This window comes from Rhinopithecus roxellana, chromosome 17 (assembly GCF_007565055.1).
Source record: "Rhinopithecus roxellana isolate Shanxi Qingling chromosome 17, ASM756505v1, whole genome shotgun sequence".
Lineage (NCBI taxonomy): Eukaryota > Metazoa > Chordata > Mammalia > Primates > Cercopithecidae > Rhinopithecus > Rhinopithecus roxellana.
Window position 1 is genome coordinate 28582905 of NC_044565.1, and position 27523 is coordinate 28610427.

The following is a 27523-nucleotide window of genomic DNA, read 5'->3' on the forward strand; positions in this document are numbered from 1 at the left end:
TCAGCATAGGGACATAATTTAACTCTTGTAAGATTTGCTTTAAGGGAAAGATGAAAAGAGTGTCTTTTTAAAACTAATTTATTTACCTCCCATTTACAAGAATAAATAAAAGGACTTTTTTTTTTTTTCAAATGTAAAAAAGAAAAGTGGATAGCCTTTGACTTCAGTAGCATAGATGTATAAAGTTAAATTGATACCACACAGGGTCTACGGGCAGTGAGGGCCCAGAAACAGATTTGTCATTCATTTTCTTGTTCATGATGCACAATCATTCTTAAAAGTGTTGTGTGACAAACTTCTAGAAATTATTGTCTAAATGTGCCCTCTCCCTATTACTATGTCACTAAGTGTGTAGACCTGCCTGATTCACTTACTAAAACTGTATCCTGCCATAACTTTTTGGAACAATCCCCAAAATATTCTCCACTGCTTATTTTACAGTAGCCGAGAATATAGCCTGCCGTTTATGGGCAACTAGTCATGAGATAGAGGGTGAGATGAAACCAGTGTTAGCCTGGGTAGGCCTGGGCGTGAATTCCTTCCAGACACTTACTTAATGTGTAAACTTGATTAAGTCTATTTGTTTTAAAACATTTTTACACTATATTTCTTCACTTATCAAATGGGCAAAAAATATCTGCCTCTTTGGATTTTTAACAGAAAAATGCAAGTTAAGTGCCTTGTATTGAGCTTCCCATGTAGAGATAGGTACTCAAAAAATTTCAAAAGCTCTTATTTGCTGCCTTTTCATGGGGCTATGTTAGGCACATACCTTTAATAAAAGTTTCCAGTGAAAGGAGAAGGGGAGGCTGAGTTTGGGATGCGCAGTGATTCTTTTTAAGATAATATCTTTAGTTTCAATTCTGTAGCACTTTTGAAAAACTGGTGCTTTGTGAAATAGCAAATGAGGTGGTGCTCTGTAACATCTCTCAGAATTCTTCTCTCTTTTTAGCCTGGACCTGTCCCTCCATTACTTTGAGGGTCCAAAGAGGACTGTTCCTTATTTTCTTCTATGCAGGTGGAGGATTTTTTTTTTCTTGTACCCTCTGCTGACATCTCATTGATTTTCTATGTTAAAACTTAGAAAAAAAAAAAAAAAACTGCTTTGAAGGTCGAACTGCCTGGTGTTTGTTTAATAGTAGAAGCCACGTGTTTTGACACATCAAAGATTAAGAAAAGAGGAGGATTTTTATTTCATAACTATCAAAGGGAAAACTTTCAGTTAATTGCTCATTTCAGTTTCTGGCGATAAAGATGCTCGAACAGTGAGATCGCTCGAACAGTGAGATCGCAACCAGTGAAGAAGGCTGCGCTCTGAAGGACAGGAAAGGCTGGCTCTGCATGAGAAAGCCCTTTTAGATCCAGAAGGAGAATCGCGCTTCCTTTCTTTTCCTAACCACAGCCTGTCCTGTAATTAGCGGAGCAAGTCCATCTGAGCGAGGCAAATCACTGGTTTTCCATGAAATAATTATATTTCTTATGCTCTTGGACATGTACACCTCTAAGCCTAAAAGCAGAGAAAGATGTTTTGGTTTTCCGTGAGCTGGGGGAGGGAGAAGAAAAGTGGCAGCGACAGTGTAGCAAATGGGTGAAAGCAGCACAGTGTGGCAGAGGAGAGAACAGGATTCCGATTCCGCGGGGGCGTGGGAACACTGAGTCCCGCACAGGGAGTTTCCCTGCGCAGGGCACCTTGTGCGCCAGTTGATAAACTCTCGCAAAGGAAACAAAATTTGGCTTTCCTAAACTTTCTGTACGTTCAGAGAACCCCACGCCGTGTCTTGGCCTCCGCAGCGCCGGACTGGGGTGACAGCTACCCCTCCTCCACCGGCCCGGGCTTCTCCTCCGGACCGCGAGCCTGTGGCGGCTCCCCGCGCGCCCAGCGCACCGGGGTGTCCCCTTGCAGGAGCCTGCGGGGGCGGGGGAGGAGGGAAGGGCGCGACGCGTGGGTCGCGCCGGTCCCTTCACTGGATGGACGTCCGACGCTGCCTCCGGGGCGGAGACAGCTCCGGCCACCATGCGCCCGGTGCGGCGATTCCACCCACACTTCGCCGGCTCTGGGGGTGGCGGGTCTTGGCGCGCGGTGCCTGCGCCAAGGGAGGGCAGCCATCGCCCCCGCGGTCACTGGGGCCCTGCGTACCCCGCGGGCTCGAGCAGGTGCGCGGTGTGCCGGCCGGGTCCCCTTGTCCTCCTGCCCCGCGGCTTGGGCGCCGCGGCCCGCCCCGCCCCCGCCCGCGGGCCGCCCTGGGCAGGGCCTGCAGCTGCAGCTGGAGAGCAGCTCACGGGCATGGGCCGGCGGCCGGTGGCGGAGGGCGGCTGAGGGCTGCTGAGGGTCCGCGCAGTGGCCTCTTGTCGCCCTGCACGTGCCTTGCCAGGCAGTGCGCCTGCTCACAGCGAAGACCTAGCCCTCTGGTTGCAGAGACCCGGTCCCGCAGCAGCGGCGGGTGGCTCTCGCTGCCCTGCTCTGCACGGGGCAGGGCGGAGCGGGCTGCGCAGCCCGGGCGCGATGCGTTGAGCACTCGGAGGGCCAACCGCCGCTCCTCTCGGCGGCAACCGGCGGCACCCATGGAACCACTGGGCAACTGGAGGAGCCTGCGGGCGCCACCGCCTTCGATTCTGTTGCTGCTGCTCCTGCAGGTGGCGGGGCCCGTGGGCGCCCTGGCGGAGACCTTGCTGAACGCGCCTGAGGGCCATGGGCACCAGCTCCAGCCCGCCCAGCCCTGCGAGCGTGGTGGCTCCCGGAACGACGCTGTTCGAGGAGAGCCGGCTGCCTGTGTTTACCCTGGATTACCCCCACGTGCAGATCCCCTTCGAGATCACTCTGTGGATCCTGCTGGCCTCCCTGGCCAAGATCGGTGAGCGAGCTGGACTCGTGGGGAATGGGAGGCGATCTCGTGGGGACACCTGGAGGGTGACTGGGGCAGTCAGCTGACCTCTGGTCACTCAAGATAGTGACCGCCTCATCTTGAGTCAGGGCAGGGGCTACAGATGGAGCAGCTTCTTCTGGTTGAAAAGGACTCTAGGAAGAGCAGTTTCGCGTTTTGGTTCTTAAGTGAACATTGGCCTTGAAATGGCCCCAAAGTGTAAGTTCTACAAACTTAGCGATTGCTGCTTACTTCTGCCGCACGGAACGCCAAGTTTGTCAGCCCTCTGCTTAAGTTGAGTGAGACCTGTTTATTGAAGTGTACCAGTCTCACCTGCAGGGAGACAGATGCAGATGAAACCTGGAGCTATTCATAATGTGGTTAAAACCCTGGATGCTACAGGAGAGAGGCGCCTTGGCAGTGACACAGACCCTGCTGTGCGCCTGACTAATGAGGTGCATGGAAGGGGACCAGGGACACCTGAGTGCTTGCAGCTGCAATAGAAACGCCCTGTCTCCTCCCTCTATTGGGTTGAGGCTGTCACTCTCCAGGAAGCTTTTGCTTCAAGGGTGGCTGAGGCCAGTGAGGTGAGATGCATATTTAAAAATAATTAACTCTGGGCCCAGGACAATGGCCCAGCCTGTAATCCCAGCATATTGGGAGGCCCAAACGTGAGGATCCTTTGAGGCCAGGAGTGCAAGATAAACTTGGGCAACATAGCAAGACCCCACAATACCAAAATAAAAAATCGGCCGGGCGCGGTGGCTCATGCCTGTAATCCCAGCACTTTGGGAGGCTGAGGCGGGTGGATCACGAGGTCAGAAGTTCAAGACCAGACTGTTCAACATGGTGAAACTCTGTCTCTAGTAAAATACAAAAAAAATTAGCTGGGTGTGGTGGCGGGCGCCTGTATTCCCAGCTACTAGAGAGGCTGAGGGAGGGAATTACTTGAACCCAGGAGGCGGAGGTTGCAGTGAGCTGAGATTGCCACTGCACTCCAGCCTGGGTGACAAAGCGAGACTCTGTCTCAAAAATAAATAAATAAATAAAAAGTAGCCTGGTGTTGTGGTGCATGTCTGTATTCCCAGTTACTTGGAGGCTGAGGCAGGAGCCTGAGGGAGGAGGATCACTTAAACTCAGGAGGTTGCGGTTGCAGTGAGCCATGAATGACACCACTGCACTCCAGCCTAGGCCACAGAGAGATACCTTGTCTCAGGAAAAACAAAACAAAACAAAACAAAAAAACTACCCACGTTCACACTACCTTTAACTCTCATTTTGAAAGCAGAAACCTCAGAATATATTATTTCATCTTCATTACCCATGCCCCAGAAACTTTTATGTTATGAGCATGGTGCTTTATATTATTTTTACTTTATATTTTAAAGACTTTATAAAAATCCTGAAATATAATAACTACTGTTATAATGAATCAAATACGTTATTAGGTCCAAAGAATGTAGGCATTACATATGTTTTATGTCTTTACCCTGTGAGATGAGGCAGATTTCCATAAAGAATGAAAAGACACATTGTCTGCCATCCTCAGGGAGCTTATTGATGAGTAGAGAGAGATGTACACACTATGTGATTATTGCCCAGGACACTGCTAAGTAGGGTGACAAACTCAGAAAAGATAGTATGCCATTGCAGGGAAGCAGAGAACACTTCCTCGTGCAGATAAAACTTTTAAACTGGATTTTCCAGGATGACCAGGATCTGGTCGGTTAAACAGAAAAGGGAGCAACATTCTGGAGAGGAATGAACAAAGACATAAATTGGGAGGGGAGTGCAAAACAGGTAGAAGGGATGGTTTACAGGAGGGTGGAAGTTGTGGTAGGTAAACCAGAAGTAAATCTCCATGCCAGATAAGATTAATTAGATTCTATTAGTGGTGACTAAGAGAGACACATATTATTTAATGACTCTGAAGTCTGTAATTGACTGGCTTTGACGTGGTTCTACTAGTTGAGTGTCTTAATTCCACTGATAAATGGTATAAGGGAGAGGGACTTCCCTATCTATCAACCAGATATGCACATTTGTGTAAATTCATTGCCTCTAATAATAAACTCAGATGCCACAAGCCCGCCCTGTAGGGAGTGGCAATATTAATACTCCCACTGGTTGAGGTGGAAACTCTGAGTGAGTTTGCACCCAGAAGCACACAAAGTGGCGAGCCAAAATGAATGACTTGTTCCCTGTCACTCCCTCTGAGCCCCAAGGCTCCATCACTGGAGGGCTGCTTCTGTGCCTGTTTCCATTACTGCTTCTCTGTTGCCATTTCTATTCCAACTCTCTCCTTTGTTCATCACTTCTGATTGTTTTAATCAGATTAATTACAATAATAACAGCCGCTAGGAGGCACTTAAGGGCATTATCTCTAATTTTTACAGTCACTATGCTGGGTAGGTGTTGATTTCCTGGTTTCATATAGGAGAAAATGAAAAAATGGGGAGATTAACTTGGTGGTGGGTGGTGAGCCAGAATTCCAGCCAGGTCTGTCTCATTTCTCATCTTTGTGCACTTCCAGAAGGCATGTTCTTTTGTGAGGATTAAATGAGAATGAATGTGTAACACCTTTAGAATAAAGCTGGGCACACTGTAAGCACTCCATCACTCCATCCATACTGTCATCATTAGTAGCAGTGAGGACAGTGGTGTAGTCAGAGTAGCAGTAGTAACTGTACAGTTTCCGGCACTACAGAACCTTTTCCACTATTCACTGTCCTGGGCTGCCTCCTGTCTCTCTTTACTTCTGTTTTGGCCTCAGCCTTCTGCAAGTGTTCTTATTCTGTGGGCTGCCTTTCTGCACTTACTCTCTTGCTGTCCTATTCCATTCATTTGACTGGACCAGCTCACTCTCATTGTGTGGTATTTTGTTAGAGGCATTCAGGCTTGCTTGCGAAACAGGTGCATTTGTCTCTCCACTAGCATCTTCTTAGCCCAGATGTGTTTGTATTCCCTGGGACCCCTCTGTTCTAGTTGCCAGTTTCTGCTTTCCCCTGCATCATGCTTTTCTATGGAAATCATCACATATTGCACCCCCTGTTCTCCCCCAAATTTGGAACTTCTCTGGCTACTATTTTATCTTTCCTTTCTGCATCTGAGTGTCACAGAGATGATCATTTCCACCCAGAGAAGGGTCTGAACGGCCAAATGGAGACTGCCATGGGTAGAGTGAAGGGTTATTTCTCAGGACAGACTGTGAAGTTTGAGAGTCCAAAATGCTGGTGCCTGGGGTATTTTCTCTAGATTCTCCTGCACAGAGCCCAGCCTTGTCCTGCAGCTTCCCCTGTGTTCCTAGAGGAGCAAGGAAATGCCCAGAAATCCCCACTCCTCTTCTTGCTCCCAGGGTCCTGAACTTTCTGTTTGGTTTTAAGCAGGATGGTCTTGGTGCTGTGGGACACTTTTGTACCCCATTAAACAGTCATCTAGTCATTTATCTTTCAACTTTTGCTCTGCAAAAGCCGTTTTGGGGTGGCTTATATGACTTAAGTTGCTCATATTTGGGAATGAAGAGGAATTGAGGTGTGCAGGTGGTTGTGAAACTGGGATAATGCAAATGCTAACCCCTGCAAAATGCCATGGTTTCTATTTAGGGCACTTCTATGCCATTTGTGTAGTGTACCTACACAATGTAGTGTACCTAACCTTACCTGCCTCAGAGAACATGGAGAAACATTGCTAGTGAAGAATCTAAACATGGTTAAATTAACAGGTTGTCCAAAGTGGAAGCTCCAAATAACATTTGTAGGGCATTTAAATAATGCCTGATGGTGAATTCAGAATAGTTTTCTAATATAATATATATTATATTACATATTATAAGCCAATATAATCTTAGAAATATTACAATCAGAAGTGAGAAAATCCATTTTTGGCAGAGTAATGAACGATTCAGCTTAACTCTTAATTGTTACACTTCATTATCAGGGAAAATCAACATCCTAATTACTTGGTCCAGAAAAAGTAGTTTTGTAATTATAAAATTTACCAAAACAATGATAATGATGATAAAGATGATGAGTATGTGCTTATGAAGTAGGTCAAAATATTTTTTTAAAGCACAGCAAATTTAGTATACCTCGGAAAAGCTTTAAAAGTTTTGTCAAGAAACGTTTCCTCATTTGATTTTTACTTAGGTCCTCGCACGTGTGAATTCACATTATTCTTTCACTTTGAATATTTATATTTTGAGCAACTGTTGATTATTTTTACAGTTATAAATACACACTTTGCTTGATAAATCTTGTACAGAGGGATGGGGTTCTACAGCCTGGAATAATGGGTAGCCAAAGAATTAAGATAAAATTTTCTGGTGTGTTTTAAGATTGCCTCCTCTGATTTCTTTGCCTGTGAAATGGCCCAGTGGGGTTTTTGCTACTTTGGGAGAACTTGGACATGGACTGTATTTCTTCTCAAGGTTTAAGGACGAAGCACTGAGTACCTTGCTGTCTAAAGTAATAGAGCCTCCTTCTTTGTCCTGGGGTTCCCCTAACATACCTTCCCATATCTTGAGGTCTTGTGAGGCTGGCCTATTTCCGTCTCCTTTCAAGTGTCACTGGGTCACTCTGCTCTTTTGTATTTTCTCTGCCCCTTAGTTGGAGTAGGATGCAGAATTTTCCACCTCCCTCCATCCTGCTGTCATGAAATTAAATAAATTATATTCTCATAATTTTAAGGGAAAGATAGCAGTTTGGCTCATGAAGACGTCTCCTCTGGGATCCAGGCTATGCTGAAATTGAAATCTGAAACCTAAGAGTTTCATATCTGTCTGAATTACAGAGACTTTGATCTCTGAAAAAAACTTATCCTTGCACTTAGCCTGTTTTTCTTTGTCGTCTGGTTTTCCTGAGGCATATTCATCAACTGGATGGTCAGTGGATGGAGCTCAGGGTCTTCACCTGCTATCTGAACCACATCTCACTTTGAATACACTTCTAAATTCAGGAGTTTCTGGTGGCAGGTATTGGTTCCTAGTAAAGTTAAAAGAAGAGCACTGATTCCTTTCCTTCTCAAAGCCTCCATCTCCTCCCAGTGGGCTGCTCACACATTTTCTGTTCTCTGTCTGAAGGAGGACTTCAACAGCTTTCTCATCTTCTCTCTGAAAACCAATTTGGGTGTCTTCTAGAATTTCGCCACTACACCTTATCTCTGAAGTGTTTTTGTACCCTTTAAAATAATAGATATTTTTATCACCAAATGAAAGTGTTACATTATACCCACTTTAACAATGGTAACAATACTCAGCTTTATTTCTTACAGAATTATTTCACCTAGATTGAAGCCCTAAGAAGTATACAATGAACTAATCGCATGAACTGTTTGTTCTGGCTGGGTATGGTAGCTCACAACTGTGTACTCAGCAATTTGGGGGGCTGCGGTGGGAGGCTCACTTGAGGCCAGAAGTTTGAGACCAGCCTGGGCGACATAGTGAGACCCAATCTCTTCAAAACGTTAACAACAACAACAACAACAACAACAACAACAACAACAACAGAAAACCAGGTTTGGAGGCCTGTGCCTTTAGTCCCAGCGACTCAGGAGATAGGCAGGAGGATCACTTGAGCTCAGGAGTTCAAGATTACAGTGACCTGTGATGATGCCCCTGTACTCCATTGTGGGTGGGCAACAGACAGATGGAGACCCGCTCTCTTAGAAACAAAAAACTAAACTGTTCCTTGGATGGTATAAAAACTCGCCTGTAAAACAAAGTGAATTGATGGTTTTGGTATATGGATAGATTTTAATCAGTGAGTCCATTGCTTTAACGTTTATAGTTTCATTTGGATTATCTATGTCTTTCGGGGTCAATTTCGGTCATTTGTATTTTTTATAAAATTATTATTTTATTTGAGTTTTTAAAAATTTATTGGAAGTTGTTTTATGATTTAAAAGTTCTCCACTTTATAGGCATATATGTTCTCCTTTCTGTTTCAAATATTGTTCTGTTTTTCTTTTTTTCACTTCGATCAGGTATGCAGGAGTTTGTCTATTTGATACTTTATCAAAGAATTAGCTTTTGGTTAGCTTCTAAGTTACCTGCTTCTACTCTTACATTTATGATTTACTTATTTCAGCTTCCTTTGGGTTTATTTAATTAATCCTTGAATTGAAAGCTTAACCCATTAATTGTTTAGTTTACTTATGTTCTATTAATATTGTTAATTCACACCTTACAAGAGTAAGAAACACCAATATTTAAAAACATAATTAATATTATTTTCAATAGTTTCTCTGGTAGGTATTTTTTTTTTTTTTTTTCCTGAGACGGAATCTTGCTCTGCCGCCCAGGCTGGAGTGCAGTGGCCGGATCTCAGCTCACTGCAAGCTCCGCCTCCCAGGTTCATGCCATTCTCCTGCCTCAGCCTCCTGAGTGGCTGGGACTACAGGTGCCCACCACCTCGCCCGGCTAGTTTTTTGTATTTTTTAGTAGAGACAGGGTTTCACCGTGTCTGGTAGGTATTTTTATGAATCCTTGAGCTCCAAAACTGACATGCAGTTATGCTAAAATGACATCAGTCTTATTAACATGAACAAAATTACTTCAGTAGCTTACTTACTTATTGAAACTCCTAATAAGCCAATTCTCTAATCAATTTATCCAAAATATGGGTATTTGCTTGTTTTCATTAAATTCAAATCTATGATATACTGTATACTTAAGACTCTGTCACAAACTAAACGTATTCATCATACTCAAAGTTTATGTAAATTCATCTTTGATACAAGTAATACCAATAAAGATAATGGTAAAGACAAAAGATTTAAGGGAAATTATGCAAATGACATATCCGTTTCTGAATAAATTGCATGATATCTTTACCGCTGTTAAGTAGGAAACCATGGGTGTTCTGGAAGGATTACTTAACATGGCATACCAATGATAAAACTGGAATGATGACTGCTTTTGATGGATCTCATCTCAGGATGCTCAGAGTCTATAAAATCAGTTTGATCTTCATGGAGCCAAAGGAATGCTTCATGAACTAAGATAGGATTAGTCAATGAAACTCTTCTTAAAGATGAATTCTCATGATCCAAATGGGTAAATTTTGGAAGAATGGCAATATATGTTATTTAAGGCTAGAAATATACCCCTTTTTCCTACTTTAGTTGCATTGCATAGTTTTGATATGCAGGGTTTTCACTATCACTCAGCTCTTAGTATTTTTAAACCCCCTTGTGATATTTAATTCTAACTCAATAATTAGTCAGAATTTTACTTCTCAGTTAATAAATTTATGGAGATTTGGGTTTTTTTGGTTGTCGTTGTCGGTTTTAGAGATAGGTTCTCACTATGTTGCCTTGGCTGCTCTCAAACTACTTAGCTCAAATGATTCTCCTGCTTAAGCCTCCCAAGTAGCTGTAACTATAGGCATGCACCACCATGCCCAGTTGTTTTTTATTTTATTCACATTTTATTGCATTTTGGCTAGATAGGTATCATGCTGATTTTTAGTGTTGTGATATCCTTTATGGCTTATTTTATGGACATTTTAAAACTATATTTTCCCCTTATGCTTGAAAAAGAATGTGTATTCTCTATTTATTGTGTACAGGATTTTATATGCTTAGATGTATACATATACAGACACACAGAGACTAGATCAAATTTCTAATTACGGTGTTAAAATCTTCAATAGCATTACCAGTTTTTTGGCTACTTTATCAGTTCCTGGGGTATTAAAATCACTTCTAAGATTGTGATGTCGATTACTTTTTGTCATTCTTTCAATTTTTGCTTTGTTTTGATGCTGTTATTATATACTCATTCAATATTGTTACATCTTCAGAGTGCGTTCTTCCTTTAATTATTAGGTTTTTAACTTCCTTATTTCCAGTACTCGTGGCTCAAAGTGTATTTTTTTCATATAAAACTATTACCATTTAAAAGAAAACTTGATTTTACACATGTACTTTTTTCCATATCTGTTTTCTATATCTACATTTTCCAGATTTATATTTTTATACCTATGCTATCAAATGAGTTGTGTCATTTTCATTTGGATAGGTATCATTAAACCATATAGATCTGGATTTTGCATCTTTAATTTCACATTTTTAAACACTGTAGCTTAAAAAGAGAAAGGTAATTGCACTTATTGTGAATAATGATACAGTTTGACTTATTTTCCCCTCTGTTTACTATGCTTTTACTTGGTGTCCTAATCTTTCTTTCTTGCCACATTTTGGCTTGGTTGATTTCTCTTTCTTACTTTTTTTGTTTTGTTTTGTTTTGTTTTTGTTTTTGTTTTTTGGAGACGGAGTCTGGCTCTGTCGTTCAGGCTGGAGTGTAGTGGCGCCATCTCCGCTCACTGCAAGCTCCGCTGCCTCCCGGTTAACGCCATTCACCTGCCTCAGCCTCCCTAGAAGCTGGGACTACAGGCGCCCGCCACCTCGCCCGGCTAATTTTTTTTGTATTTTCAGTAGAGACGGGGTTTCACCGTGTTAGCCAGGATGGTCTCGATCTCCTGACCTCGTGATCCGCCCGCCTCGGCCTCCCAAAGTGCTGGGATTACAGCCGTAAGCCACCGCGCCCGGCCCTTACTTGTTTTTTATACATAATTATATATTCTATTTCTATTCTTTTTAAGGTTACTTTACAGTTTTGTGTGATTATCTGATTTAACAGGAGACAACCAGACTACCATGGCTCTCATCTCAGATACATTTTCCTACCTATTTTGTGGTTCTGTGATTTTCACTACATAACTTAAACTCTCAGGGCTCAGTAGTCCTGGTGGTGAAGTGGTGACAATAAACATAGCAATGTCATAGGCTGTTGTGTAAAGTAAATTAGCTAATACACATAAAGTGTTAAAATAATTTCATGTAACATAATGGCACCAAATAGGTTCCTAGAACATAAAAGTATCTGCTATTTTTATTATCTTCTTCCTAATACTTGAACTTAAATAAATTCTAACTGCGTGTTTCAGAATCATAATATTTTGTCATAATTCATATTTGGACTGTATTTAACTTCCTCCAAATTAGTTTTTGCTTTGTATAAGAAATAGTTACATAGATGTGTAAACATGTTTTCCAGTTTTTCTTCATTGTTACTTTTTATCTCTTTCTGCCTTCCGGGTTCTTTTTTGTTTGTTTTTGTTTTTACTGATATATATTCTTTAGTGGATACTTCAGGGAAGGCTTTAGTCTTGCATGGAAACATCTTTATTTTTATTATACTCTTAAATGATAATATAACTGAGTGTAGGGTTTGGTGTTATTTATCACTCAGAATATATTACTTCAATACTTTTTGTCCTCTTTTGTTGGTAAGTAGAATTATGTTGTTACACTGCCTTTTGATATTAATTTGACTTATGTCTCTGGTTTTAAGTTTTTTAGTTGTTTTTGATATTCTGCTATTTTCTTAATGTGTCTAAGTATAGATTTACTTTATTTTTCTTGCTCAGAACTTGTTATACTTCCATGCTTCTTAACAGCTGTTTCATGTTTTTCATCTCTTCATTGCTGTGGTATTTCTTGGAGATTTTATCTTATCTTTTTTTCCAGCTTATCATATTTTACTCTCAGTGCATTTCTAATCTGTGGTTAACCTACTCATTGGATTTTTAGTTTTAATTATATTTTCATTTAAGCTGTGTGGGCCCTTTTTCAAGTCTATCTGTGTTTTGTTCATGCTGTTGCATTACATAAGTATAGTAATTATTGGTTTCATTCCTCTTTTATTCCTTTAAACTACATTCATTTTATAATCTCTTTTGGATTGTTCTGTTATTTATAATACTTGGGGTGATAATTCTTATATTTATCCATTTACTGACTTTCTCTTTTCAATATTTATTTCCTTACGTAGATTGTAGTTTTAATTATGAGCTTAACTTCAGCAGGGGATGTTTATTTGGTAAACGTCTGTTTTCTTTAAGTTGTAAAATGTTCTTACAAAATGGTTTCGAGTGTGCTTCTTGCTGGGACCTAGGGTTTTAATGATTTGTTTTTACTATTCATTTCTTAGCTTGGCTTTACTACATGATTCAAGTACTATAGATATCGACTTAATACCTGTATGTGGTTTAGATCTGGAATTTTATACTTCATGGGCGAATTTCCCCTGGCTGAAAGCCATAAGGAGTTCAAGCATTTCTTTTCCTTCCTTTTTTCCTTGGCTAAAAGCATCTTTTCTTTTTCTAGTATTTATTTATTTAGGACAATGTAGCTCTTGGAAATTCAGGAATTTCTTCGGGAGCCCTTTCTTTAGTGGTCTGAAGTCAAATTTCTCGTCCTCATGTAGGTGTTAAAATGCCAGATCCTAGCACATAGGTCACACTTCTATGTCTGGAATTCTCCTGGTTCACTGTGACTTCAAATCCTACTGACATATCTCATTTTGATTTTCTTATTTTTTTGCCTCCTAGACCTTTTCCTCTATTTCGAACTTGGCTAGATATTAGTATCTTATGTAGTGGTATGAGGAGACACCATTTCTGTCCATATTGTTGGATATCTCTGTGACATTTTACACAGTACGTTTTAAGGACATACTTTCTATAGAAGGTTTAATTCTCATGGTTATGTTATCATAATGGCTTCTCTTTAATGTAAGGTAAAAATAATGTGTACTTCCCTAGTTTTCAATCTGAAGGATGTGGGGGTGTGACTGTACTGCTTGTTTTATTTTGTGTATTTTCATGCTTATGTAGAAGATGAATAGCTTAGCAGTTGATGGAAGTGTTTGACCTAAGTTTTGGGAAAGATGCCCCCAGATTAGAAGTAGGAAGACCCTGTTGTAATTCCACTTCTGCCATTAACTTGGTCTTACGACCCTGATAAGTATTCATCTACCTGATTCTTCCATTGGGAGATATATACGTATACACACACACACACACACACACACATACACACAAACACACACATATATATACACACACACACACACACACATATATATACTTACCCTATCTGTTTAAGATTGTCTGCAGGGGAGGACATCATTTCATCATTTATAACAAAGCTGTTACTTTTACAGCAAAAGAGACTTAATCCAAGAGAAGCATGTGTTTGTTATATTAATATTATATTAAAGTGATGTGGAGACATGGGCGTATTGTCATTTTAAATGATACAAGCACAATTATAGGTTATTCTCTCGCAATTACATCTTTTAAATGCGTGAGTCATAATTGATGTGCTTCCTGCAACCGTCCTGTGCATTGTTTATCACTGTACATGGGTTTTCTCATCTTGATTTGTCAAATTCGTTCCTCGTTTGAAGACGACTTGTGTTCCTCTTCCTCTCTAATAATTCCAGTGGGTAGGGCAGGGGAATTCCACCAAAAGATCTCTGTTATGACTGTGACAAGCATACTTTCCAGGTGAGTTTCACGTTATTAGTTTGTGTTGGCATACGCAGGCTCACAGGGGAAAGACAGCAAAGAAAAATCAAAGTCACAATACATTTAGAAAGTTCACCTAGAAATGAATCCGATGACACCTGCCTGCTCTGTCCGGGAAGCACTCTGAAGAAGTATAAAGGTTTTGCTATCCATAGAAAGTTGTTTAGAAAATCACAGGGCAGTGCAACAACTCCATAGCCATAGTTCTGTGACTCGGCCTCTGGCTGCTTTTCCCAATTCCTGGGCCTGTTTCCTGGAGACCCACTGGCCAGGAAACCTGAGCAATGTAATGCAACCAGTGGCGCATTTTCTTGTAGCACAGAAGGGAGGAGATGGGTGAGACTCGGTCATCCCTCTGTCACGGTTTCTTTAATAAAATAATAATAGCTAACACGGACAGAATATTATTCTCTGCCAGGTATTTGAGCCAAGCGCTTTATAGTCTTTGTCTTATTTAATCTTCACAGTAATTCTGGGAGGTAGGCACCATTATTATTCCTAGTTTTAAAAAATAGATGAGGATAAGAGTTTAGGGAGCTTAGGTAGCTTGTCCAAGGTGTCAGCTATCAAGTGGCAGAGGTGGGGCCACAGCTAGTTGTTCATCACTTGGATGTGTCTCACCCGGCCCCCCTGTTTCTCACGGGAAATAATATTAAGTACCACAGTTCAGGTGTGGTCTCCGGCGCACTTTACCCACCCTTAACCTGGAGCCAGAGGCCTGCATCTGAGGCTCATGCTTGACCCACAGGCCTTGTTATGACAGTCTCAGATTGCCACTGTAAAATCACACAATAATAATAGCACCCGGCCTCCTTCGTGTGATTCTGTGAGGACGAATCGAAGTAATACATGGAAAAAGTACACTGCAACCCAAAAGTTAGGAGTAGTATGACCTCACAACAACTCTAAACTGGGCAGGACACAAAGAGCTAAGGAAAAGGTAAGGTAGCGGAACTCAGTAGTACCAGAGCCGGACCATGGGTCTAGAACTTCAGAATCTTGGCCTGGTCTTTTCCATCATCCATGACACACAGAATACAGAATTTTAATGCTTTTGAGATACATATTTAACATGTTAAGTATTCAGAGGTTAAGAAAAGGTTCAACCCATATAACTTAGGCTGTCATGTAGATTTTAATAAGTTCAACTACAACTGATTTACAGGAGAAAAGATGTTAAATATGTTTCAATGTTGCACACACATACACAGGTATTACACATGCAAACAGGCCCATAGAGAAACACATGTACATATAAATGACATTCATTAGAATGCGTGCTCAATGAGGGAAAGGACTTTGTGTTTGACTCATTGTCTGGAACAAGGCCTGGTACATAGTACAAACGCAATAAATAATTACTGAGTAAATGAGTAACTCAATAGCATTTGGAGAAACTCTTTTTCTTCACCACACTTTAGTGATATAATTAAAGTTACCACACTCCCTGGTTGTCCATGATATTTCTGGTTTACATTTGTTACAAATGACCTGTCACATATATTATTATTGTGTCATTTCACTCTCAAATATCCTCATTTGGATGGTAATTGAGTTGATCACTCTACTATAGTGCATATACTATTACTGGATATACTTTTTATTTTTATTTTATTTTTATTTTTTTATTTATTTTTTTAATTTTATTTTTTTATTATACTTCAAGTTCTAGGGTACATGTGCATAACGTGCAGGTTTGTTACATATGTAAACTTGTGCCATGTTGGTGTGCTGCACCCATCAACTCGTCAGCACCCATCAATTCATCATTTATATGAGGTATAACTCCCAATGCAATCCCTCCCCCCTCCCCCCTCCCCATGATAGGCCCCGGTGTGTGATGTTCCCCTTCCCAAGTCCAGGTGATCTCATTGTTCAGTTCCCACCTATGAGTGAGAACATGCGGTGTTTGGTTTTCTGTTCTTGTGATAGTTTGCTAAGAATGATGGTTTCCAGCTGCATCCATGCCCCTACGAAGGACGCAAACTCATCCTTTTTTATGGCTGCATAATATTCCATGGTGTATATGTGCCACATTTTCTTAATCCAGTCTGTCACAGATGGACATTTGGGTTGATTCCAAGTCTTTGCTATTGTGAATAGTGCCGCAATAAACATGCGTGTGCATGTGTCTTTATAGCAGCATGATTTATAATCCTTTGGGTATATATCCAGTAGTGGGATAGCATCTCACACCAGTTAGAATGGCAATCATTAAAAAGTCAGGCAACAACAGGTGCTGGAGAGGATGTGGAGAAATAGGAACACTTTTACACTGTTGGTGGGATTGTAAACTAGTTCAACCATTATGGAAAACAGTATGGCGATTCCTCAAGGATCTAGAACTAGATGTACCATATTGGATATACTTTTAATGGTAATTTAAGCTCTGCGGTCCAAAATCCCAGCCCTGCTACTTACTAGCTGTGGATGTGGGTGAGTCAATTACCTTCTCTAACCTCTTGTTATTTCATCAGTAAAATGAGCTCACAGTAGTAACTTCCTCATTAGGTTATTGTGAGGATAGAGGTAACGCATTTACAACACGTGCTACTTTATAGACCTCGGAAATGTGGATAGCCTTGAAGGAGAACAGATTTCTTTCTCCCCCAATGTATAATAGCATTATACCGTGAAAATCTGTTTTGTCCATTTGCTCCACAGCAAGTTGTTGGATGTCCTGATCTTATGCCGTTGTTGTTATGAAAAGGTTTCTTTCTAAATCATATGTATGTCAGCCTCTGAAATATGTGACATAAGCTTAAAAAATCATTTCTTTCTGCTTTTGCTAAGTTAGTGTGCAATGGAAAAGAAAGGCAATACACACCTTTTTTTTTTTTTTTTTTTTTTTTTTTTTTTTTTTTTTTTTAAATCCCAGGTTCTTGTCTTGGAAAACGAAAGGTGAGCAGCCAGGCATAATTGGAGGGCTAGGTGAAAGACTAGGCATGCAGGGCTCACAGTCAGCTGAGATTCCCTATAGCAGACTCTCTCGTTGACCCTCCTCCGGACACTTCCTGGAAAGCCCAGAGCTTCTGGGTCTCTTCTATGTCATTAGGGTCCACAGATGCGTCAGCTCACACACTTGTGGTAAGCACATTGTTCAGCAGTTGCTTTCCTAGGCCTTTTGTGCTTTTTGTACAAATAGTGTTTCTTTGAGAATCTAGATTGGAAAGAATGTTAAAGCAAAGTGCTGCCTAAAGTAATTATTGCTATTTTAGAAATGTCAACCCGTGCTTTTCATCACCAATATTCTAAGGCAGAAGCATGCATCGGCTGACTGTACATTTTCTCTTACAGAACACTGGAATGGTGAGGAGAAACGATACTGAAAAATTGCAGCTTCCTCTTTTCTATCTGATTGAAAGTCTTGGTGTTCAAGGTTGGGAAGGATACATTGTTAGTGTCAACACGCCTGGTCTGCTTACTTAGGAGAATGGCAGCATTCTTTGTGTGTTCGCTGGTAAAGTTTCTGGATGAGTATGGAAGATGCTGACTCTGGCTCGAGGAGCTTTAAAGGGAAATAAGAATACATACATACTTGTGTGCAACAGCTCTGGCCCCAGTTTCTCTGGATCCTGTTGCCCAGGTTTGCTTTCTTCTAAGCTGTCTATCACTCTCTGACATCTGATTATTTATGTGTGAGTTGGCTGTTCACTCGCTGTTCACCCCTCCTCAAGAGAGGTTCCAAGGGCATGGGCGTCTTTTTACAAATGTTGTCGCTTACAATGTATATCGTTAAAACCAAGTAACACTGTTTTATATTTTCAATCATTTTACAACTGTAATTTGTCATCTGCTTTGAACGTCACAAGAGTCTGTATTTTATTTTGTTTTGTGTCACAGTTGACATTCATTCATTCATTCATGTGCTCACATTCTAAGCACCACACATGAGAGGTGATGGTTTGCTAAAGGGATTTGGTTGATGAGATAGCTAATCTGTTTACTTAATGCTTGGCTCCTTCTGCAGTGGTTTTCTTCCTTTTTTTTGATCTTTTTCTTTTTCTTTGGTCTTGTTTCCATTTTCTGTTTTGAAGCCACTAAAACCAGGGAGCTGTTACTGTTCCTAAATCTTGTAACAAATGAGTATAATTGGCAAGACTCCAGTCCACTGTTTACCCACTGAATGTGTTAGTAGGTTTGACCATTATTTTAATGGAACGTAATAATTATGATGACTGTAGAACTCTATGGAACTGTGAATCTCCATGAATCCTTAAAATACACATCCCAAAACTCATTGAAACCCCTTTGATTTTTGCAACCATAAGCAAATGGGAAGACACCTGGATGTACAAAGACCACCAACTTGGTAACAGAAGTCAGGGAGGAGGGAAAGGGAATGAAAGGGATAGGATTCTAGCAAGCTTGGAAAATATTCATTTACCAAATGGGATGGTTTCTTAGTTTAGCATGAGCTAACAGTGTGCAAATATTTCCCTGACATGTAAATAACTGGTGACTGCAGTTAAGTGTTAGCAACCACTTAAATGAAAAATGAAATCAGGTAGCAATTACTGGCAATTGTGGGTTCCTTCACTGTACTTTATGTATTTTGAGCAAGTGGTAAATTTGCTTAGAAGGCAAGCTCTTGAAGGAATAGAAACCAGAAAACAGAAAATACAGTTCCCACACAAGGTGGTTGGGTGGGTGGGGTAGCGTCCCTGTAAAATCTTATATGGCTTAGTGATAGCAGTGTGCAAACAGCAAAGCCAAAATTGGCATAAATCATTTACTAACACATGAGTTGAGAGAATGATAAATCCTGAGATTTAACATCTAGCCTGGGGCAGTAGAATAGAAATTGCTTTCAACTGTTGGCTGGCATGGAAAGCTTTGAATCTAGGTTATAGTATACCAGAGTCTTTATCACCACTGGCACACCCTAGTGGCCCCTCTCCCAGCCTAACTAAGCTGTGCAAAGGATCTGTTCAGAAATAGTCACTAGAATTGTCAACCACTTGGACTCTGTAACTCCTCCTACACACTGCCTAGGCACTGGCAAGTTTTACCTTCAGAATGATCTCTTCAAATTGAATCCTTTCTTGGTCAAACCCCTTCATCAGATTGTGTTTCTAAAATGGGAGGGTTGGGGGAAAGGAAGAAAAGAAAAAGAAAAAGTGGAGGGCCTAGAGCCTTGAGGAGATGAAAAAGTTAAGGATGTGTGGAATCACAGAAGACCCGTTGAGTCTGTTTCATAGCTGTAAGACCTATACCTGCAGTCCTAACAGACTGAGAGCAAGCTCTGTGGCTGCTTCACCCACCGTTCCTCACAGGAAACTTGAGTCCCAGAGTTTTCTAAATAAGAATACTGTGCATGTTCAAGGGCAGCTCTCAGTATTTAATAGTGAGTATCTTGTTTCCCACCTGGCTGTATTAGAAATTCCCTTGCCATCTGTAGAGTCCTTTTCTCAGCTTGGGGAGACACACGTTTCATCCCAGATAGAATACATGCTGAAATACTTTGAAAACTGGCCAGTGTCATCGTTATTATTTCCTTGGGCAGAGTGGCAGCGCCAGCACAACTGAGCCAGTGATCATTTCCGAGCTGTCCAGTGGGTGTGGTGTGGGTTGAAGAAAGAATATAATGCAGGCAGTGAGGTGGCCAGGGCATGAGTTAAATCCTGTGCCCAACCCGGCTCGGGTATCAGAGTAGGGTTCAGCTGCCTCCAGTGAAAAAGAGACTCCCAGGGTGGCAGAGCCACTTTCCTGCAGAAGTGAACTTCACCCACTCTATGTGTTGTCCTGGACCCACCAGAGATCTTACCCCATTGATAAAAACCAACTGCAGTGCCCCAGCTGGGATAGGGAGGCACCCCTGCCCCTGAGGAGATGGTCCCTCATTCATCTGCTTAAAGGATGGGAAACGTGTTACTTAATTTCTGGAATCTCTGCCTAAGTTGTGTTGTCATTGCTGTAGTTGAGACTAGAAGGAAGGAGTCTAAAAAGATAGACATGTAGCTGTCAGTGTGGTCCTTTGTTGGTGCCTCTTCATGCCCTGAGAGATGGGGGGGAGGTTATGGGGAGCAAGTTGGACAGCCAGCTCTTGCCCTGCCCAAACTCCAGCTGATGGCCACTTTGCAGAAATTGGCATGAGTGACAAAAAGCCCAGTTTTGCTGATTTTCCAAGATAACTAGGACAGAAGAATTTACATGTGGATCCTCTCAGTTTCTCAATATGAGCTCAATCTTTGAACCCACTAGATAGGCCGAACAAAACAGGTGTGCAGTCCTTGGTGGCTTATGGCCTGCAAGCTTGCAAACTCTGCTTCAGACTTTTTCATGTTACATAAAATTTTGCTTCTTGTATTTCTACCTGGGTATATTTAAAAGGGCTGAGCTGATTATGTGGGACACTTGGGCACTCAGGATCAGTTGGAATATGTTTTATAGTCAAGTTAACACTGATCAAAATAAGTATTATTCTCAGAAAGTGATCATGTTACAAAAAGACAAATACAAATGGCTGACATACTCTGACCACTGACAAATGTGGGAAGGGCGCTATGGAATATCTAAGGGAAAAGGGTTCATGTTTCCCACCTTGAATAGGAAGCACAAGCCAAAGGGAAGCTAAGCTGGGATTGCACTCAGGAGGCACTGTGTTAAGACACACAGTGAGTTCATCGTCTGTGAAAGGTAAACTCTGTGGGTACATCAGTTGTGGTCCTGGCAATTACTGATCTCTTGAATGAAAGTGTTCCTTATGCTCACTAAAGAGAGGCACTTTCCACTGCTTCTCAGCCTTTTGATCAAGTGTGGAGAGGCACTTACTTTAAAAACGTGTCTGTGAGTCTAGACGCAGTGGCTTCTGCCTGTAATCCCAACACTTTGGGAGGCCAAGGCAGGAGAATTGCTTGAGGCCAGGAGTTTGAGAAAACGTATCTGTGAGTAAAATCAATGAATTTAATAGTCTTAAAGGAAAATAAAAACTTTTAAAACTATTCTGTGCTCTTTTTTCACCAAACATTATTTCAAATAAATCCAGGAGTGATGGCTCATGCCCACAATCCCAACGCTTTGGGAGGCTGAAGTGGGAGGATCCCTTGAGAGCAGGAGTTTGAGACCAGCATGGTCAACATAGCGAGACCTTGTCTATAAAATAATTAAAAAATCAGCCAGGTGTTCTGGTGTGCACCTGTAGTCCTAGATACTCAGGAAGCTGAGGTGAGAGGATTTCTTGAGCCTAGGAGCTAGAGGCTTCAGTGAGTTATGATTGCACGACTGCACTCCAGCCTGGATGACAGAATGAAACCCTGTCTAAAAAAACAGAAACCCAAAGAAAAACTGACATAATAAACATACATGCTGTGGTAGATTATTATATCATGTTAATAGGCTATCATTCACTCAACCATTTTCCTATTCTTTGACATTGTGCTATGAGTATTTTTGTGAAAAATTACCTGTTTTACCTTTTGAGCTGCCAAAAAATTCTGTTGTTTTGCTTCTTGTTTTTGAACAGCCCATGCTTTGCACATTTTATATCAATATTTGTAGAGTTGCCTTTTGAAGGTTTAGTTCAGACTCTGTATCAGGGGATCAATCAGAATTTCAGAACACTGCATGGTGACCGTGCCTACCAGCAGAGATCCATTTAGCAGCATGATCTTTTCTCCCAGTTGGTTTAGCAGTGCTTATACAGTCACAGCAATATTTGTAAGTGTACAATTCAGTGGCATTGAATACATTCTCAGTGTTTTGCAGCCATTACCTCCATCCATCTTCATGACATTTTCATCTTCACAAACTGAAAATTTGTGCCCATTAAACACTTACTCCCCATCACCTCCTCCCTTGAGCCCCTGGTAAACTCTATTCTGCTTTCTGTCTCTGTGAATTGGTACATTCTAGGTATCTCATGTAAGTGGAATCATAACAGTATTTGTTCTTCTATGTCTGGCAAAAGTGAACATTTTAAGGAGGAACAATATAGCTCTTACAACTTTAATGAAATTGAGACAAACGTAGAAATGACTGGTAGTAATAAAAGCATAAACCTCCAGTGCAATCAGATATAGACCAGTGGGCTGTTCATTTTCTTGGGAAATAAAATAACAAAATTAAAGATCAGAGAAAACAGAAAGGCTGGAACGAGGATTGTGAGGCGTGTGAGACAAAAAGTGAGATACAAACCCTGTAACTTTCTGGCATTGGAGTCTACAGTTACAACATGCACATTTTCACTGCATCTGAGGCTTGGCGTATAATCGCTAAGGAAACTAGCCAGCTCAGAGGACAGGTTAAGAGCCTTTTTCTTTGGTACCATACTAGGAAAAAACATGTGTTTCTCTGCTCTCTCTCTGCACTTCTCACACCAAATGTGTAGGTTTTTCCTTGACACCAACAACCAATTCTCCTACTCTCCAGACAGCAGCCTGGTATCCTAAAATTCAATTCTATTCTGACCCTAACTACCCGGAGTCGGGACAGAATCCATAGTTAAGGACCTTGTCCCACAAAACTGCCCATGATTCAGATGACTTTCGAAAGTCCTGGGCCTCCCCATACTTTTGACCAGCTGGCTATAAACTGGGGAGTCCCATGACCTGCTCAGATTCGATCATTTGCTATAATAACTCACAGAACTCAGGGCAACATTGGTTTACTGGTTGTTATAAAGGATACAGATGAACATCAAGGTGAAGAGGTACACAGGGCAGGCATGGGGAGGGTGCCGAGCTTCTATTTCCTCTCAGCATGCAGCACCCTCCCAGCTCCACCATGTGCCCACCAACAAAGAAGCTCCCAACCTCATCACCTAGGGTCTTCATGGAGGGTCCATTAGATAGGTGATGGAACTCAACCTCCTGCCCTTCTCCACTCCCCAGAATTTGGGTGGTGGAGTTGGAAGTCCCAAGCCTCTAATCCTGCCTTGGTCTTTCTGGCAACCAGCCCCCATCTTGAAGCTATCTAGGGGACCCCAGCCGCCAGTCATCTCATCAGCATACGGAAGACACTTATCACTCCAGGGATTCTGAAAGTCTTGGAAGTTCTTATGTCTCTAGGACTAGACACTAAGACTGAATATTATAACAGATGCTCCTATTGCCCTTATTGCTCAGGAGATTACAAGGGTTTTAGGAGCTCTGCCAGGAACTGGGAGCAGAGACCAAAGATATACTTCTTGCTGACACAACTTACCGCATACTGTATGAGACAATAGGAGCGCCAAAGTGAATAAAACTTGCGCCAGCCCTGTGACCGTGTGCTCCAGTGGGTGCGACAGACTCTCAAATGGATTTGTGAACTCAGGGTGGTGGGCACTTTGTCAGGGGCGTCAGAAGGGTCATGAAGGAGAGAGAGCCACACAGAGCTCATGCACAGTCCCGCCCAAATGCTCTGTAAACGTCTCAGATGAAAAGCTTAGCTCTTTCCTCACCTCCTTTCCATATTGGGTGTTACTTCCCATGGCCTTATGGTCAATCCAAACTGGATGACAGGTCCCAGAACACCTCACCCTTTCCCTCTTTTTGGATTGCATGCAGTGTCTCTTGTGGGCCACCTCTGTCTCCACTCCAGTGAGTTTTGCATGTGCTATTCTGCTTGAGAAGACCCTCAGACCCTTCTTGGTTTTGAGAATTCCAACTCCTATTCACTTCTCAGGTGAAAAATGATTTCCTTAAAAAGCCCCTCCCCCACAGGGAAGACAAGATCTGAGACCCTGTCATGTAATTGTGTTGAAACTTACACTTCCTGCTCCATAACAAGCATGCTGTGTGTGATCACCTGCTCAACATCCTTCTTCCCTGTAAACTGTAAACTCCATGAGGACAGAAGTCGTGTCTGTCTAGGATATTGCTGTGTCCTTAGTGCCTGACACATTTCATGATGGTGAGTGCTTGGACATACTTGTGAGTTAGGACAGAAAACCAAACACTGCATATTCTCACTCATAGGTGGGAATCGAACAATGAGAATACTTGAACACAGGGTGGGGAACATCACACACCGGGCCTGTTGGGGCTGGGGGGGCTAGGGGAGGGATAGCATTCGGAGAAATACCTAACGTAAATGGTGAGTTGGTAGGTGCAGCAAACCAACATGGCACATATATACCTATGTAAGAAACCTGCACGTTGTTTATACCCTAGAACTTAAAGTGTATGAATATTTATTATATAACTTAAAGTATATTAATAATTATTAAAGTATAATAATAATAAAGAAATACTTGTGAGCTAATGAATGAAAAGTAATCACGTAAGTTATTTATCAATTTCTAGGAAGGAAGAATCCTTGTAATGATTTTCCCATAATGTACATAGTCCAGTGATTTACAGGCTGTGCAATCATTTCTTCAACGTGCTGTCTCCAGCACCTCCTTGGACTTTTAAAGATGAGCTGGCTACCTTTCTGTGTAGTTAAAATTTGGCAGTTAGAACCAGTCAGGCTTTTTGAAGATGATCTTTGACAAGCTGAGGAAGTTCATTTCTATTCCTAATTTGCTGATAATTTTAATCATGAATAGATGTTGAACTTTGTCACATACTTTTTCTGCACCAATTGATATAGTCATGTGGTTTTTCTTCTTTAGCCTATTGATATGAAGGATTACACTGGTGAATTTTTGAATATTGAACCAGTCTTGCATCCCTGGAATAAACGTCACTTGGTCATAGTGCACAATTCTTTTTATGTATTGCTGAATTATATGCTGATATTTTTGCATCAGTACTCCTTGCTAAAGAATACTGGTCTCTTGTTTTCTTTTCGGTACTGCAGTTATCTGGCTTGGTATCTGTCAGGGCAATATTAGCTTCATAAAATGAATTGAGAAGTGTTCCTTTCTCTTCTATTTTTTGGAAGAAGTTGTATAGAATTGCTTTTATTTTGTAGAATTCACTAGAGAAACTATATGGACCTGGAGATTTTTGGGGGGAAGAGTTTTAAAGTTACACCTTCAAATTTTAACTGTTTTTGCCAGTTGTAGGGCTATTCAGTTATTTTTTTCATATTGGTTGAGTTGTTGCCATTGGTGTTTTTTGAGGAATTGGTCCATTTCAGCTAAGATGTCATGTATATGTATGGTTGTTCAACTATTTCCTTATTAATTTTTTTTTTTTATTTCTACAGGGTCTGTAGTGATACCTTTGTTTCATTCTCAAACTGATAATCTGTGGTTTCTGTCTTTTTGTCAGTAAGGGGTCAAAAGTGGGTTGCCTTGTGGCTGGACGATGGTGACGTCCATGTTCTCTGCGTTCTTTACGTCGTCTTTGCTGGCTCCATAGGGAGGGGAGCGCTCATTACCACCCAGTAGAGAAGAAAGACCCTCTTCTGCCCTTTTCCTTCTCTGCCACCACCCAAATAGGGAAGCCAGGGTGTTCCTTACACTCTGGTGAGGATGGAATCTAAACCGCCCACTCAGATGTTGCTGCCGTTGGGACCACAGTTTCTTCTGTGGTGTTGGGCTGGAGAGGAGCAGTTATTGTCTGAAACTTCCGTGCCTTGCGAGGTTGACTCTTCCCTATTCTCTTGTCTAGATAAAGCAGGCTATTGTTGGGTTTTTGTTGCCCGTGTCCATTGGCATTTCTGGGTTGCTGGCTTCTTCAGCTCCAAGTCTGAGATATGAGAGACAGAAAGAAGACCCAGAGAACTGAATGCCATGGTCTGGGGGTCTCTGGCCAGCATTTCTTCTGCTCTCTTTCAGAGTTATATTTGCTTTACATCTAATATCTAGGCTCTTTAGGTGTATAGAGTGGCATAGAGAACAATGCATCTACTCCATTTTCCCAGAAACAGCAATCTGTTCTTTTTTTTATTATTTTTCATTTTTCACTTTTATTTTTGTTAAAGAGATGGGGGTCGTACTATGTTTCCCAGGCTGGAGTATAGTGACTATTCACAGGCGTGATCCCACTAATGATCAGCATGGGAGTTTGACCTGTTGTATCTTTTTAAATTTTCATTTTCTTACTATTTTTTGGCACAAACATTTAAAAAGATGAATTCAGGTATACCTGTCTCCTAACTTAATGGCCATTACTTTTGTCACTGATTATATCACTTCTAACTTAGTAAGAGACATGATTACAACAAATAATTACTTTCTGTTGAAGATGGCTGAATAGGAACAGCTCCCAGCAAGACCAATGCAGAAGGTGGGTGATATCTGCATTTCCAACTGAGGTACCCGGGTCATCTCATTGGGACTGGTTAGACAGTGAGTGCGGTCCACGGAAGGCAAGCAGAAGCAGGATGGGGCGTCGCCTCACCCGGGAAGCATAAGGGGTCAGAGAACTCCCTCCTCTACCCAAGGGACACTGAGGGGCTGTGCCATGAGGAACAGTGCATTCTGGCCCAGATACTACACTTTTCCGTTGGTTTTTGCAACCCACAGAGCAGGAGATTCCCTTGAATGCCTATACCACCAGGGCCCTGGGTTTCAAGCACAAAACTGGGTGGCTGTTTGGGCAGACACTGCACTAGCTGCAGGAGGTTTTTTTTTTTTTTTTTTTTTTTTTTTTTACCCCAGTGACACCTGGAATACCAGCAAGACAGAACTGTTCACTCCCCTGGAAAGGGGGCTGAAGCTAGGAAGCCAAGTGGTCTAGCTCAGCGGATCCCACTCCTACAGAGACCAGCAGGCTAAGATCCACTGGCTTGAAATTCTTGCTGCCAGCACAGGAGTCTGAAGTTGACCTGGGATACTTGAGCTTGGTGCAGGGAGGGGTGCCTGCCATTACTGAGGGTTGAGTAGGTGGTTTTCCCCTTACAGTGCTAACTCTGACTGTGCAGAACTCATGGCAGTGTGGCAAAGTGCCTGAGGCCAGACTGCCTCTCTAGATTCCTCCTCACTTGGCAGGGCATCTCTGAAAGAAAGGGGACAAACTTCCAACTCCCTGGGACAGAGCACCTGGGGGAAGGGGCAGCTGTGGGCACAGCTTCAGCAGACTTAAACCTTTCTGCCTGCCAGCACTGAAGAGAGCAGCAGATCTCCCAGCACAGTGCTCAAGCTCTGTGAAGGGACAGACTGCCTTCTCAAGTGAGTCCCTGACCCTCATGGCTCCTGACGGGGAGACACCTCCCAGCAGGGGTTGACAGACACAGGGAAGCTCTGGCTGATGTTGGGTGGGTGCCTCTCTGGGACAAAGCTTCCAGAGGAAGGAGCAAGCACCAATCTTTGCTGTTCTGCAGCCTCCGCTGGTAATACCCAGGCAAACAGGGTCTGGAGTGAACCTCCAGCGAACTCCAGCAGACCTGCAGCAGAGGGACCTGACTGTTAGAAGGAAAACTAACTAACAGAAAACAATAACGTCAACATCAACAAAAAGGATGCCCACAGAAAAA

General features: G+C 42.0%; 1 protein-coding gene across 1 annotated transcript in view; it reads left to right on the forward strand.

Moving 5' to 3' along the window:
- Positions 1 to 2562: 2562 nt before the first annotated feature.
- The window catches only part of SLC9A2 (solute carrier family 9 member A2), a 92619-nt gene continuing 67658 nt past the window's right edge, over positions 2563 to 27523 (forward strand). The window contains 2 exon segments of the mRNA XM_010356560.2: positions 2563 to 2682; positions 2684 to 2852. Coding sequence (XP_010354862.2) covers positions 2563 to 2682; positions 2684 to 2852 — 289 coding nt within the window.